The 17,290-nt window shown below is 34.3% G+C and overlaps 1 protein-coding gene across 5 annotated transcripts in view; it reads right to left on the bottom strand.

Moving 5' to 3' along the window:
* Nucleotides 1-17,290, bottom strand: part of LOC113492203 (guanylate cyclase 32E-like) — a 122,230-nt gene that overhangs the window by 42,269 nt on the left and 62,671 nt on the right. For all 5 annotated transcript variants that reach the window (XM_026869561.1, XM_026869563.1, XM_026869564.1 and 2 more), the window contains 3 exons: nt 9,133-9,279; nt 2,635-2,725; nt 1,007-1,091 (listed from right to left, as the gene is read on the bottom strand). In XM_026869561.1, coding sequence (XP_026725362.1) covers nt 1,007-1,091; nt 2,635-2,725; nt 9,133-9,279 — 323 coding nt within the window. The remainder of the gene's footprint in view (nt 1-1,006; nt 1,092-2,634; nt 2,726-9,132; nt 9,280-17,290) is intronic.

The following is a 17,290-nucleotide window of genomic DNA, read 5'->3' as shown; positions in this document are numbered from 1 at the left end:
TATAAATAACAGTTTAGGTCAAAAATTCTCATTCCGAATTAAACTTAGCAGGGATTACCTCGAAAAAATGAATATACATATAAGGAAAGAAGAAGTATTTGTATTTGTATTTGAAATGAAGCTAGAAATGACATGTTCCCTTGTACAATTATATTTTGACAGCGATATCACTTTCGCGATCATTTTGCGAGTTAGATAAAAAACGTCCCGTTTCATTCAATATTCGTCCTTTAGTACAATATTTTTTTCTGCCAATAAATACGTAACACATATTATAGTACGTTGTTATATTCCACATTTTACAAGTTGATAAAGTCCTTAAAGTTGTTCGCTACTTGTATACTTAAATAGCGCTTAGAACAACAGTTACAGCCGCTGCATAACTAAGTCTACTTACTGCGTGAACTTTACATTGTACATTCACTTGACAAGTTTATCGTATTAATGTATTTGTTGTATACTATGCCTTATTATAAAGAGGTAAGATTGATTTTTACATGAAGGAAGGGATATTTTGGGTTAAAAAAATTTAGCTAGTTGTTTAGGAAAAAAAAAACGTTTCATTTGGTAATCATTTTTTTAAATCGCTCTCGTGTTTTGAGTTTAATCATTGTGTTGCAGAGGTTTCTCAAACAGTTAATTCACAAAGACACCCAGACTCGGGACAAGCATTCGTGGATTACACAAATGCTTCTCCTAGGGGGAACCGAAAACGCGAGACGTCGCGCTCTGAGTTTTTGACGAGGTGACCTTAACTATTCAGCTTTTTATTCGTTATTTATTTTTTTACCAACATATTAAACCATTTACAACAGCAGTTCAATTCTCTCTAGTGTACACTACTGCGGTTTAAGTCGGTCCCAAAGCTGTTATGTTATTGTAAAAGTTTTCGTTTTTGAACTGTCAAACTAGAGACAGAGATAAATTGAGTCACGTACAAAAAGTTTTGTAGGTAATTTCTGAGAAATCATTTTTTTAGTTTATTTACAATTTTAATAAGACTTACCGATGCCTCTTCGAAGATCTTGTGGTAGTTGGGGACACAGAACGGCGGCGCTGCTGACATTTCCCGAACCATTTGGCAAAGCATTCTGTTGGGAAAAAAACAAATCAGTAAAGGCATTGAAAGTATGTTATAATCTTAATATATGAATAATCATATATTATAAACCTGTATCACCAAAATAACAATAAAATACAAATAACATAACCTACAAACATAATATAGGCATTCCAAGAACGTACACACAAATTAACTACTACGCCGTAGTAAACGTCATAGCTACGCCTGCTACGATTCAGTAGCATATCACGTAGCAATAAGTAACATTTCAATGGCTGAGTGCACGTAGCGACCTCGTAGCTCATTGATATGCTGATATTGACTACGTGTGCTCTATATTATGTGTAACCAGTGTTTTCTAAGCTAAACATTTATTACTTTAGAGAGAGTTTCACTTTACTAGAACTAAACCCAGAAATATCAGATATTAGCTATTACTTGAATATTGGTTAAAGTCTCCCAATGGACTTTCTCAAACATTTTAGAACCAAAAGCAAGCCAAACTAGAGCCGTCCTCGAGTTTCGCTTTACTTACCTACTAACAATAATCTTCTATATGAAGAGAGACAAAAAATATTTATTTATTCACAAAATAAAAATTCCCAAGAGCCTACAATATTTTGCTGCTATCAAAAAATATCAACCAGTACTGCTTGATTAAAATTCCGCTACGATAGCGTAGCAGAAGCTACGACTTTCGTTACGTAGGCACGTAGTCACATACTAAAAGGAAATTCATGCTGGCATTACAATCAGAATCCGAAAATCTGCTAAGCCTATGTTTCAGAAGTTTATATTTACAATATACGAGTATACCGCAGACAAAAAAAATTAAGCGATACTCGGCAGATATCATCAATTCTTCGAATAATTAAAAAGCAATGAACCACATCTTCTAATCAAACAAGCATTATCACGCTTCAGATATCTCAATAACTGAAGTATTATTTCCTTCAATTTCCAATAAAATCTAATCCTGTCATGTTCAACAAATAGAACGTGACGTTATATCTAACTGGGGCAAAGGTTCATAAACCGTGTACGTACAGGTTATAGAAATATTGTTCCTATGGTAATTTCCTTATACTTGAAGCTATTATAAAACTCTACTTTCTCCTTGGAGAGCGCTTCCTTTATTGGCATTTCTTACGTCTTTGATCAGACTTGTAAATGAGAACGTCCTGACCTACGACAACATACAACAGGTTGAAGCCTAGCTCGGTCATGTTTTAAATACCTCTTTGTGTACAGGCAGATTGAACGAGAGAAGGGGTGGTTAAAGGGCCTGGATGACTTTTATGCTGTCAAATCTTATATTGCCTTGTATATAATGTTTAGATAGAGAAAATATTATTAAAACTTTCAATTCATTAGAACTGTTATTAAAAAATGATCGTTTGCTAAGTGAAATTATAAAATATCTCCTTTCTCTACATTTTATTTGTCAATTGCACAGACGCTATGACAGCTAAAGGCGACATTTTGCTATGCGCCCGCTGTGCGTTGTTTTAGTATACGGCTGTTCGTCTAAGTGGTATGATATAATATTTGTAGATAATGATGTAACTTACCCGTAATGAGGGTTGGTAGGGAATGAAGGCGTCAGCTTCAAAACTGCTCGGAACGTCAGGGTGTCATTGCTACTGTTTTGCCCCAAATGTTCTGTGGATAAACAAAAAATATTAAAACAAAATTACATTGTGTCTTTAAGAGTCCGCCCACTTGCTTTCTAAGTTAATTATGAGTTGAGCTATAATCAAATGGAAAATACGCGCCAGTAATCCGTTTGCAAAATGGATTCATTTCACAAACCCTAGTACAATTTTAAAGTAATGAAAATAGTGTTTCTTTTTTAATTCAGAGAACAAAATACCTGACTTTCCTTTTAAACTAAATACTTAGATTACTTAAAGATATATGAAATAACTTCTTCAGTTGGAAACAATACCAAAAACTTTTCCACGGCCAAATGATTCTTGAAGAAGTTTCGCTATTATTTTTGTAGTATGAAAAATCTTTATAACTATCGAGATTTGGATCGAATATTATTAAAATTTATATTCTTAAGCCAAGTAATCTTCTTTTTAAGGCAAACCTACGCCTTTTCAAGAGAAAGTTGTTATTTTTTCAAATCCACGGTTTTCGCTACAAAATTTTAGGATTTATAAATAATGTACGATATTGTTGTTGCTACCCACTGTTATAAATGAAACCTTTTTTTAATATAGTTAAAGTTTTATTTTACAGTAGGTATATAGTTTTTTTTTTTATAGACGGTATATAACGTTATAAGCTATGGTGCCTCATACATAGCCTTTCACTTATTACTCCCGCAATTAAGAATTAATTTAATATTTGCATAAAAGGAAGTTTCACAGACATTCAAATCACAGGCAAAAAAATTACGTCATGTGATAATAATAATAATAATAAGCCCCCCCAAAACCCTTTCCTAACGTCCGAGCTGAACATCGAGCTCACGTGGGGGGCGGACACGTGTACAGTACTCATGTACTAAAAACTTACGCGGCTAAACAGGAAAGGTAACCCTTTATGGAGATGAGTAGTAAAAGAGTTTATGATTTGCGGTCGCTTCCCGGGGGTCGCCGGGGCGCATCTGGAGCCGATGCTGGTTGTCACAGCATGCGGACCATCGGCGGTGAGGGGCTGAGCAGGCGGGCTTCTCCCGACAAAAATATTACAGCCGGTCGTCGTGATCTGAGCAAGCGGGCTCACGACGTAGAAGCTACAGCTGAAATCTCGGGCGATGATACGATTTCTTTGTTTTCTTCCATCCCTTCCACTCGCCCTTCCTATATGACTAGGAGTTTATCTACTACCAGTACGCCCGATAGTGTTGTGCAAGAGGTCACTTTTGACCAAGATATTGTGCCCACTACGAGCTCTTCAAAAACGCGCAAACGATGGACAACTGAGATGAATAAGTTCATACTGCGTACATATCTTCAACTGACTTTAATGGATACAGATACGAAAACTTATCTCGAGCCCCTACACCTTAAATTTTTAGAAAATTTCCCTAATATGCAGATTAGTAGGCAAAGAATAGGAGACCAGCGTAGAGCTATTATAAGGAATAAACTTTTGTCTAAAGAAACAATAGATCAGATTCACAGCGAAGTTAGAGAAGAACTTAACCAAATACAAACCAATATAAACACCACACCTACACATATATCTCAATTACATCTTTCAGAAACAAGTAATACATCACAGGGTCGTATGAAATGGACTAATGAATATAACGAAGCTATAATGCGGGCGTACTATAAAGTAACATCACTAGGCATCAATGAAACGGCATACCGAAAATCTATGCATCAGGAGTTTGTAAGTAGGTACCCCGCACTTGCTCACTTAAGCGAGCAGCGAGTAGCTGACCAGAGGAGGGCAATTTTAAATAATAGATATATTAGTGAAGACAGATTAAATTCTCTTAAATTAGAAGTATCCATCGAATTGGGTCAAATTAATAGCGACAATAGTTTTCCTAATGAAGTTTTTCCCTTGACTTTAAACGATAATATTCAGATAAATGATAATTTCATAGACAAAACGGCTTCTCCTCTTGAGGTACAACCTTCAAGTAATGCTGAGGTAAGCATTCTGCGTACTGAACCTGCTTCAATTTTGATTCAGGGCAGGCAGACTGAAATAGATAAAGCTTTCCAAGAGGCTTTCCTTTTTTACAAAAATACTAGTCCGTGTGAAAGAGTGTATATTCCCAAACAAAACCCATCCAAAAGACTAGCCCGTATTATTAATTATTTAAATGAAATTGTTATTCCAGAGAATATTAGTCCAGACACCGACTTTCACACTTTTCAAACCGTAATATATAGCGCAGCTTGGACTGCAGCTAAAATGAACGGAACAAAAATAGCACTTCAGCCATCTGAAAACCTTAGGGTAACTAAAAGAGAAAATAAGCCAAATTGGCAAAGACGCTTGGAGCGCAAATTACAGGACCTTAGATTTAAGATAGGTAGAGTTACGCAATTTATTAATGGTAATGCTAGTAGGAAAATAAGGAATTATGTAAAAAGTGTTATTAGTCAGTATAAAACCCACACGCTACACGAAGAACCAAATTCACAAGCTATACACACACTAGACACCTTAAAACAAAAATTATCGGTTGTATCGGGCCGGCTCCAAAGATACAAAGCATGCACCCTTAGAAAACAACAAAATTTTCAATTCACTCATAATGAAAAACTGTTCTACCGTAATATTAGAACAACAGCAACCAATGTACAGGAAACTATAATAAATAAAAGTGAACATACCAACCTGGAACCAGAGACTTTGCAGAATTTCTGGGCAAACATTTGGGAGACTCCAATACAGCATAACGATCAGGCTGATTGGATAAAAGCAGAAGTCGCGAACACCAGCGAAAATGTCCAAGCTATGGTATTTGAAAGTATAACACCGCAAATATTTCAAAAAGTCCTCTCTCAGTTACATAACTGGAAGGCCCCTGGTTCCGATTTTATTCATTGCTACTGGTACAAAAAGTTTACAGCAGTTCATGGTTATTTATTTAAGTTTATTAATAATTTTATTCAAGAACCTGATTCATTACCGACATACTTGACACTAGGTACAACTTTTATGATTCCAAAAGACCCGAAAGATCTTGCTAATCCTGCGAAATACAGGCCAATCACATGCTTGCAGACTCTGTATAAAATTGTAACATCCTGTCTGTCTGAATTGATATACCAACATTTAGACGCTAATAATATCTTAGCTGAACAACAGAAGGGATGTCGCAGGTTTAGCCAGGGCTGTAAAGAACAACTTATAATAGATTCAGTAATACTAAATAGAACACACAAAACGAAAACTGACCTATACAGTATGTATGTAGACTATAAAAAAGCTTATGACTCTGTCCCCCATTCGTGGCTTATAAAAGTTTTAGATATTTATAAAATACACCCAAAATTAGTATGCTTTCTAAGAAATGTTATGGAAAATTGGACTACCGTGCTTAAACTAAGCAATGAGGCAGCAACGGTAGTTACAAACCCAATAAAAATACAAAGGGGCATCTTCCAAGGAGATGCCCTTAGCCCACTGTGGTTCTGCCTAGCTCTAAACCCTCTTTCCAAAATTTTAAATTCTACTTCACTAGGAACTCCTTTGACTTGTAATAATAACAGACTAACAGAAGAAATTAAATTAAATCATTTGCTTTACATGGACGACATAAAATTATACGCGAATAGTGAGAATGAACTTCATGAACTTGCAGATTTAACAGAGCAGTTCACTAACGATATCAAAATGGAATTTGGTATAGATAAATGCAAAATAAATTCAATTAGAGAAGGACAGAATTATCAGCATCATTACACCTTAGCAACGTTAGAACAAATAGAATCCTTAAATGAACATGACACTTATAAATATTTAGGTTACAACCAATCGTCGCAGATCCGCTATAAAGAAACTAAATTAAAACTTAGACAGCAATTTCAACATAGATTAAATATAATTTTGAAAACAAATCTTTATTCTAGAAATACGATAAAAGCAATTAACACCTTTGCTGTACCAATCCTCACATATTCATTCGGAATTATTAACTGGTCTAAGTCTGACCTAAAAGATCTTCAACGTAAAATAAATACTACTATGACTAAATTCCGTAAACACCACCCTAGATCTTGCTTACAGAGACTGACACTGCCGCGAAAAGAGGGAGGCAGAGGAATCATAGACATCACCAACTTACACAATAAACAAATATCAACACTTAGACAGTATTTCTTTACAAAGTCAGAATCAACTACACTACACAAATTAATAGTAAACAACGACCTAAAGCTAACACCACTTAACCTAAAAGACTCGGCGGAACAGAATAATGAAAAGCAAACTGAGAACCGGGATAAAATTGTTGAGTGGAGCAGGAAGTCCTTGCATGGAAGACATCACCACGACCTTTGCCACGGAAATGTCGACAAAGAAGCGTCGAACGCATGGCTGAGTCGGGGTGAGTTATTCCCGGAGACTGAAGGCTTTATGTTAGCTATACAAGACCAGGTTATTGAGACTAGAAACTATAGAAAGTTTATTATTAAGAACTTGAACACTGATACCTGCCGAAAATGCAATAGTTGCCCAGAAACTATACAACACATAACTGGTGCCTGCAAGTCCTTAGCCCAGACTGACTATAAACATAGACATGACCAAGTCGCTAACATCATTCATCAGAGACTTGCCCACCAGTATCATCTTATAGATTCCGTCACACCTTATTATAAATATAGCCCTGAGATTGTTTTAGAAAATTCTACTACTAAACTTTATTTTGACCGAGCCATTCTAACTGACCGAACAGTACATTACAACAGACCTGACATTACACTTATTAATAAAACTACCAAAACAGGATACCTAATAGACATAGCAGTACCAAACACACACAATTTGCAGACTACCATAGCGGAAAAATTAGCTAAGTATACTGAGTTGAGAGACGAGATCTCCCGAATTTGGCATCTGCAAAAGGTAACAATAGTACCCATAGTTTTATCCACAACGGGCGTAATACCCAAACAACTACATCAGTCTCTTAATACTCTCAATTTGCCTCCGAACACCTACTACTTACTGCAGAAAGCAGCAATTCTAAATACATGTAGATTAGTTAGAAAATTTCTTCAATGTGAGTCTGATACCTCACTTCTTCCTAGAGTCACTGCAACGCCTACTGTAGCTGTAGGCATAACTTAATATATTTAATAGAGACTAGTACTGATGACCACTTGGCTTTGGCCCGTGCCATCAGTTAAACCGGTTCGCCGAGAAACATTAAGTTTCATAAATAATAATAATAATATATTTATTTGCATAAAACATGGTATATAAAGATGTTACAATAGGTTGAGATCATACATGTTTTGCTTAACACTAAAGCATGCAAAATTAACTACGCTAACACGGTTAATATTTAAAACTATGTTCCATGAATTCTTCAATGGAATAAAAGTTGTTTTTGATAAGCCATTGGTAGAATTTTACTTTAAAAAGTTTACAATTTAGGGATTTTAGCTTATAAGGCAATTTGTTATAGAGGCGTATGCACATTGCCAAACAACTTTTATTATATTTAGTTAGCCTTGGGAAATCACTTATGACAAGTTGGTTTTTGTCTCGCCGACTGCGAGTGTTTAGACTTATTTCCTCTACCGTATTGAAAAGGTGCTTGTGTTTTTGTACAAACATACACACTTCATAAATGTATAATGAGGGTAGCGGTAGCAGACCAAGTTCTTTAAAAACGGGTACACAAGATACATCTGATGGAATACCATATATGGCACGTATACATTTTTTTTGTGCTATGAATGCTTTTTGTTTATTCGTACTATTTCCCCAGACAATAAGACCATAACGCAGTGATGACTCAACGTAGGCGCGATACGTCATAACAGCCGTTTTTATGTTAGTAATGTTTTTAATTTGCCTTAAAGCATATACAAATTTGTTTATTTTTGTGCATAAATTATCAATATGTGCTTTCCAATCCAAATATTCATCTATATGATGCGCCTGCCATTAAAAAAATATGGCTCGATAGTTTTTGTACATCTCAGTTCAAAGTGATTCTACGACAGAATATTCAGCAAATGTAGGCAAGGAAGAACAAAAATATTCTTTAAAAATTAAGTCTAAGATAACCCTCATCATCGAATGGCGAATAATTTTTCATTTTACAGCTACTTAAATACGGGTATCAGATAAAGGGGCTTGACTGATAAAGTACCATATACTATACATATCAGGGGGTTTTATACATTTATTTTGATTCTTTGTTTTTAAAGATCGACTCCCGCATTAAGGTATTTAATCCTTGTATCGCGGGGGGTTTTACATACATTCAAGTCACAAGCGTAAAGATTCAGGACAAGGAAAGTAAAGGTTATCCACGATCAGCTTAATTGTTCTGAGTCTGGACGTTATCTGATTTGTATGTTTGTGGGTGAGTCGTTTTTTTTTAAAATAATAGTCATTATATGTACACGTACCAGCATGTGTGATGGCGGCAGTGCTGGGGTCGTATATCTCATCGTCCACGGCGACGACGGCGTACTCGCCGGTGGTGAGCAGGCCGCGCCGCTGCAGCACCTTCACGAAGTCCACCAGCGCTATGTGCTCGCCCAAGAACACGTATACTGCGGAGAAAGGCCTGATAAGTACCTGTCTTCATTTATACTTCTTCGTTTGTCTTCGGTATTTATGTATTTTAGTATATTTTGTTGCTATTAGATTTTATGGTTAATTGTCGCCGTGCTGTTAAAATGTAAATAGATTTGTAAGTTTTAAAAAAATAAAATAAGAATCGTTAATTGATAAAAAAAATTACGTTGACTTTTGGCCAGTACTGGCTATCTATCATGTGCAAATTGTGAAATTTTTACTAATCCCTCATACTTTAAAACAATAATTATTAGCTAGCTTTGTCGACTGAAGTTTTCACCGTTCTTTACTCCGACAGAGTACATTCAAGACTAAAAAAAGGCGTCAACAACAACAAACAGTGACACAAGTTATCTAAGAGCGATAAATTTTAAATCACGGTTTCCTTTTACAACTTGACTATTACACTCAGAGGGAAATTCTAAGAATAGTTTATTTAAAAGCACTTTAAACGTTGAAGGCTTCCTGCAATAAGTCAGAAGTAGGCCACGCATACGGGGTTAATTTAATGAACTGTGCATTGCGCCCATTGAAAACCAGTTGAATTGGAACTAGGTTTATGATGCGTTCTTGCCTATTTCGGTTTATTCCGCATATAGGGTTAACTTGGCGTAATAGTCTATACTAATATATAAAGCTAAAGAGTTTGTTGGTTTGTTTGTTTGTTTGAACGCGCTAATCTCAGGAACCAATGGTTCAAATTGAAAAATTCTAGAAAGGTTATAGGCTATATACTGTAACGGAACGTTACATGAATAATCATGTTTTGTTTCTACAAATTATAAATTGAACTACATATTGTTTAATTACTAGACTTAAATTCTAACCAATACATAAAAGGAAACATAGTAAAAAATATAATAATAATAATATTAAAATAAATAAAATCAATTATAACTGAGCAAAACTTAATTAATAAAAATAAAATAAAAACATCAAAATGAATGCATTGTTCTTTGTTTACGCGTGTTTTGTAACGCGCCGAATGAACCGAACGAACCAAGAATGATTTCGATTGAGGAGGATGTGACGGCGCGAGCGCGGTGCCGCGGGGGCATACTGGCCAGTCGCTCCTAGGCTGATGCTAGCGTGTCACCTCTGACCACTTTCCGTCCTGTCAAGCTTCCTAGCAGACACCTACTAATCACCTACCTAGGTGGGAATAAACGGGTGGAGATTACAATACCATCACGCTGTGTCTAATAGGAGCGCAGATACAATGAAAAAAACGGGATAATTATTCATCATCGAGGGATTCCGTTCAAAAATTCTTAACTTATATGTTCTAATCACGCGGACGAAGTCGCGGGCAACAGCTAGTTGTAACTAAAAATAGTATAATTGGAACTCAATTTTTTTTTTAAATACGACGATTAATTTTTATTTTATATTAAGAAAGTCATCTTTATGACCGATTACATTAATATGTCGGCGGTGGGTGTCAGGATATCCGACATCAGTATTCAATGAAACATTTAATCATTAATCATTATCGTTTCCTTTCCAACCGAGTCATCATTCTTGACATTTTACCAACAAGTCCCGCCCGTCACCACGCTCTACCTCACCACGTTTCAAATTCGTCAAAACATTTCAATCTCCAGAATTTACATGAAGGAAATAAAACTCCAGAATACTCAGTTGATCATACGTTACAAGTGAGCAAGTGTGTTAATCTAATTGCAAATTATATGAGAGTCCTTTGACTAGTGAAGCAATCAATATTTCACCATAAACACGAACACATTTAAATTGTTTAAATCTTTTCATCCATTTCACAGATATGAATGAAAGTTAATTAATTTGAAAGAACCGATGGCCAAGGTTAAACCAATGATGATTTTATGAAATACACAAAGGCTACGTTGGAGTGCCCTTGCACTCCAATATCAAGACTGTCTGAAACGTAACATTCTTGTTTACATTCAAACCCGTTAACCAAACGACAGGTAAAGTTGAGAAGGTTTACTTTCAACCAGTATTTTCTATTGAATCACTTTTACCAGTTCTTTATATAGAGTACTAGCTGACCCAGCAAACGTTGTTTCGCAGATTTTTTTTTCTAGTTGTATGTATTTTTAATGCCACATTATAAAAAAACTTAGAAGAGAGAAATTTAGAAGGATGCATGTTTATCAGTAATCTTGTGCTCATAATAAAAGGTTTGCTCAGTTTGAAACTAGATGGCGATGTGTAAAAGATGTCGAATATATAGTAAAACTAGCTGACCCAGCAAACGTTGTTTTGCCTAATAAATTATTTCTAGTTTTATGTATTCTTCAATGCCACATTATAAAAAAAAACAAAAACAAAAAATTTCGTCCAGAAAATAAAATATATTTTTTTTTGTGTGAGCAACCCTTAACACTTACGGGTATGAAAAATAGATGTTTTTCTATTCTCAGACCTACCCAATATGTAGACAAAATTTCATAAAAATCGGTCGAACCGTTTCGGAGGAGTACGGTAACTAACATCGTGACACAGGAATTTTATATATTAGAAGATAATAATAAAGATTAGAGTATAATACTTTATGTTTATTAGCAATGTTATCATGTCCGGGTTCTAATAGCTTAAGCATTATGGATACCTGGCATCCCATACATACATTTTTACCCTTAACAACTTGGTATGATCCTTTTGTATTTCTTGTATCGCGGTATAATGGGAACATTTTCCCTTGCTCTACGCCTCCCTCAATAATTGCAATAAGTTAAACCAAATAACATTTATCATTCAGTCGACAGATTAATTTTCATTAATTTTGCTGACCTTAACTCCAAGTGACTTCAGATTTTTTCATACATATGAATATTTACCATTCAAAACAGATTTTATAATTTACACTCAGAAAAATGCCGTGGTTCTCTAGCGCACTAATTGTCGTTTAGATCAAAAAGATTTGAAACGACTCCCGCACTAGATATTGTATCGCTGTTTATTCACAGTTTGAACAAAGATATTCCCTAATATAAACCCTGATGAACTGATGACGAGTATTTGCATACCACATAAATACTTGTTTGTATAACAACTCACAATACGTCTAAATTTTGGCCGCAACACGTGCAATCAAACGTGCGCTACTGACAAATTACGAATAATTAAAATATCGTGACGAATTCTGGATCCAAATATTGTAATTAAAATTCGCCAAACCTCTAACGAAAAAAAAACTCTTTAAAAACTAGGATGCATATTATTTTTCTGCGAGTATGTGTATATATATAGAAGAAAAATCACACTTATTTATGTTCTTCTTTCATTACAAATGTCGAGTCTACACAATAATATTCCCAGAAAAACTTTATAAATATTCTAGCTCTTAAACAGATCTTTATTAATGTTCCCGGCTATTCATACTATCAGATTATGTAAATAAATACAACAAAAACCAACTCCTGAGCTCCTTCCATTTGTATATTTAGTTTTCTGAATGTTACGCATAAATCTTATTTTGGGCAAAGCTTTGCATATTCTTTATTATCTATATATCTTCTAGATTTTAAATATATACGTATTGATTTTATTATACAGTACTAGTTGTTGCTCGTGGACCCGCTACAAAATGAAAACGATCCCACGGGAACGTAAAATCGGAATAAAACCTATCCTATGTGTTAATCCTGGTTGTAAACTATATGTGAATCAAGTTTCGTCTAAATCCTTTCAGTGGTTTTAGCGTGAAAGAGGAACAAACCTCCATACATACAAACTTTCATGCTTATAATCCTACTACTATTATAAAGGCGAAAGTTTGTAAGTATGGATGTTTGTTACTTTTTCACGTAAAAACTACTGAATGGATTTGAATGAAACTTTACCATAATATAGCTTATACATCAGAATAACACATAGGCTACAATTTTTGAGGTTTCTAATGTGAGGTCGTAAAAAAACTCATTTTTTGCGCTTACATTGCAAACGCTGACTGAATCCTACAAGATAGATAGAAGGCAGGTATAAATTATAACTTATATCTTCTAACCACGCGGACGAAGTCGCGGGCAACAGCTAGTAGTAAAATAAATTAACATAGTAGGATAAGGCCAGGAACTAAGTACTATTTGACAACGGAATCGTTCAATTTATAAAGTATATATAAAGCACCCTGATTCATTCGCTCTTCTTTTAATTAATAGCTTAGAGACTTACGACTTATTAGAATAAATCCCTGTGTACCATATATGTTTCAATACCATGTTCTCTTTGTATTATACCATTAGTTATGTCACACATTTTGTCAATAACATAACCTTGTAGTATTATCAGATACGAGTATTCAATGAACAAAACTTGTAATTATTGATTCACAATCATGACCTTCACTTAAACACAATTTCATGTTGCTTATGAAAGTTCATACATCTAATAACGTATTATTATTTTGGGAGATTTTATACACTGTCGCGAATATCCCATTAATTTTTAATGCAGCTGAAAGGGCTTGATTAATTATTAGAAACATTTTCTTGTAGTTTCACAAAATAATATCTTTATTTTTATTTGCTGTCAGCAACATAATGTATTTATTATAAATTTATTATTGAGTTTTCATATTCAATGAACAAAATTTTTTCAAGGAATTGTGTCCCAAAACGCGATAATGGATTCAAAAGATTCTTAGAACTGTACTGACTCGAATATCAATACTTTTTTTAACTTTTATCCTTTTTGATGGTAGGCGCAAAAAATTGTATGTAGGTACTAGCTGTTGCCCGCGACTTTGTCTGCGTGATTCTCAAGATGTGAAAAACTATGAAGTTTAATAATAACGATCATCGCAAAAACGTAATGCAATATAAAAAATGAAACACTTTTTTTATTTTAAGTTTGCTTTTTTATTTCTAAATTATAATGAATCTTGAGCGGCCCAAAGACTATTAAATGTTTGAATCAAACACATTTCATCGTTTACGATACTATCCTGGTGTCAAATATTTCACAGCTATTTTAATGACTTTTTCTTATTTAATCCCAAAAAGAGCGGTTTATAACTTTGACATATCTGCCTGCCTGTCTGTCTGTGACATCATAGCTTCCGAAAAAATTGAACTATTTTAATTTAAACGTCAATTATGTGCAAGTGTTCGTTTAGATATTTTTAAAAAATCGAGCCGTTTAAAAATGGGGGATGCAAGTAGGAAAAAATAACAGAAGGTATAACTCAGTCTTAGCACTTCTGCTAAAAATGTTTTACTTTCGAGGGTTTTCCATTTTCTAATTGGGTGTGTTATGATTTTCGAGCACGTCTGTTCTTGGGACGGCCTACACCTGAAATTGCTAGACGGATTATGACAGTGATTATGAGGTATCATAAAATTATTATTGTAGTGTAACCAAAGAGGTAAACCAGAACCATATTACTGAGGCCCCGTTCGTCTGTCTGCCACCTGGCTGTTTCTCAGGAACAGTGATAGCCAGACAGTTGTTATTTTCACACACGACGTTTTCTGACGATATAAAGATGTCAAATTATTTTTGTGGACGGAGCTGGTGAATTGAGAATCGGGCGCGGTAACTGTGGATTTTACATAGTATCATAAGATATAAGATTTTGCAAAATTGCGCCCAGATAAACGGTTTCCTGAAACACGTTTGATGATTCCTCACAAACATTTGGAATATTTCCAAAATAAAAAGTTGGTAAACGTGTTATCTTGGCTCCCTGGTGTTTTGATCATGATTTGCTTTTAAATTGTTGATAAATAAATAGCCTGATAATAAAAAACTTGACAATGACAAAAACCTAAAGTATAGGATATGTGTAATTTGTGATGTTACAACAAAGCAAAATATGAACATAAAAGTGACTTCATGTGCATGAGTTCTATTTACTGTACCAATTTACAAAGAAAAATTACGTATTTTTTTCGTTAACCTACCTGACGATCATTGAAGTTAAATACCGTCATCCCTACAGCATAAATGAAACTTAAATAAAGACTACATGAGGTTGGTTATGAGGTTACACTGGCGATACCGACTGCCAAAATGAATTTTCCAGACATTGTATGACGGATGTAAGTGCTGATAGCTACACGCTATTATCAGCCTTATTGGGGAAATTTCCAAAAATATGTTTCTAATCCTCGTCGGCTTAGCTTTGGGATCTCAGAAAGTCATTCAGTCTCGTTCCTTCCCCTTTTTTTACCAGGCTACGAAAGAAGAAAATTTTAAATAAGTAGAGATTACAAAAAATTGTTAAAGGATTACTGTAATGGCGGATGTAGACCGATCAAATCGTTAAAATATTGTAAAATGCCAGGTATCAGTAGACATTGTTCTATCAATAGATACATAATGTCAAAAACCGTCTAGCGTACGCTCTTATTCATAGATAGCTTTCGTCGTACAGATCTTTCACATGGCATACCTATTATGCAGTTTTATGTAAGTTTTCTGGGCTTTTTTATCCGAAATACTCTTGGCCTATGTAATGTTGCAAATTTAAGAAAACATTATTTCATTGTTTGAAAGGCTTTTTTTTGTTTGAATGTTTACATTTTTGTTGCTAGTTGTTACAGATGAACCAAGGTAATAATTAACTGTGTCGTTCAGTAATTTTTTGTTGCATATTTATAGATGAGATCATTTTGAACTACATGCAACTTTGGGTTGAGTGTCACTACGAATGTTTTGATCTTGAAGACAGGTATATAAACCTATCGTAAATAAATACAAAATCATATTACGGCATTCCACATTTGAACTTGAGTCATTTTAGTACATCAATAAAAATAAAAATAATTTAAGTTCCTTTCTTTCAAGAATGTACCGATTACGGTAACAATTGCATAAAAAAACGTATTAGTTTATGTTTCTTTTATTTTACTTGTGAAATAGTCGCGGTAGGCCTATATCAGACTTGAAAGAGAATAAAATGCCTAATTTTGTGAAAATGATTTATTTTCGAAAAATCCTATTATTACTCTGCCAAAACTCTTAAGGTAAATAGCGTGATGTTTTTTGTGTAAATTGATGACCGTGCTGCCTACTACTCAATGGGGTGAAAATACACCTCATAATTGTATTAAACGATGTTACAGGTGAGTCCAAATATTTAAAACTTTACTGCTCATGCCCCCTGCATAGTAGTGTTATGGTTTTTGTATATTTGTTGTATCATGTGTACGATAAGGTGCATGGAAAATTTGAACGAAATATATTCAGTAGTTTATGAGATAATTTGATATTTGTTTATAGATATAAAAGGCTCCTGCTCACCCCCTGTAACGAAAAGCGAGATAATAAGTAAAAAGTATGTTGACCGGACCTCTTGTTGATATTCTCTGAAAATTTGAATCAAATCTATCCAGTACTTTCCGAGATCTTTCAGGACATACATACAGACAAACAGACAAACAGACAAAAATTCTAAAAATCATATTTTCGGTATCGGAATCGTTCGTAGACCACCCTGCAATTATTCTTTTTTTTAAATATTCAGTGTACAGTTTTCACTTTTCTACAATTTTATTATATGTATAGATGTATAGTTGTTCGTCTTTTTTGGCGCCAAAATAATAAATTTAGACGAAACTTGGTACATAGATAGTTTATAACCAGGATTAACACACAGGATAGTTTTCATCCCGCTTTTATGTTCCCGTGGGATTGTGGCAAATTTAATTTATAAATTCATAGTATGGCATTTCTTGGCAAATTACCTTACTCTGATTACAATTGGTCAGAAATGTTCAATTGTTCGGCCGTGCTCTTTTCAATAACACCGCACGCTCTTTGTTCTGTTAAACATATGAAAGTGATTCGTATCGGGTTAACCAAATTAAATACCTTTACAAAATATGATGCAATTGATTTTTGGTTGTTGGGTAACAGGACTATTTTTCTGTTTATTTGGTATAAATATTAAACATGTATTCCTATCCTTTATTTTAATTTCTTTCTTCATCAATGATATTCGCTGTTATTTCTAAAAATGTGTTTATTTCTTTAATATTTTTAACATTTCCATTACTT

The sequence above is a fragment of the Trichoplusia ni genome, chromosome 3, assembly GCF_003590095.1.
Source record: "Trichoplusia ni isolate ovarian cell line Hi5 chromosome 3, tn1, whole genome shotgun sequence".
Taxonomy (NCBI): Eukaryota; Metazoa; Arthropoda; class Insecta; order Lepidoptera; family Noctuidae; genus Trichoplusia; species Trichoplusia ni.
The sequence above is the reverse complement of the archived record's forward strand: the minus strand, read 5'-3'. Positions and strand labels throughout refer to the sequence as shown.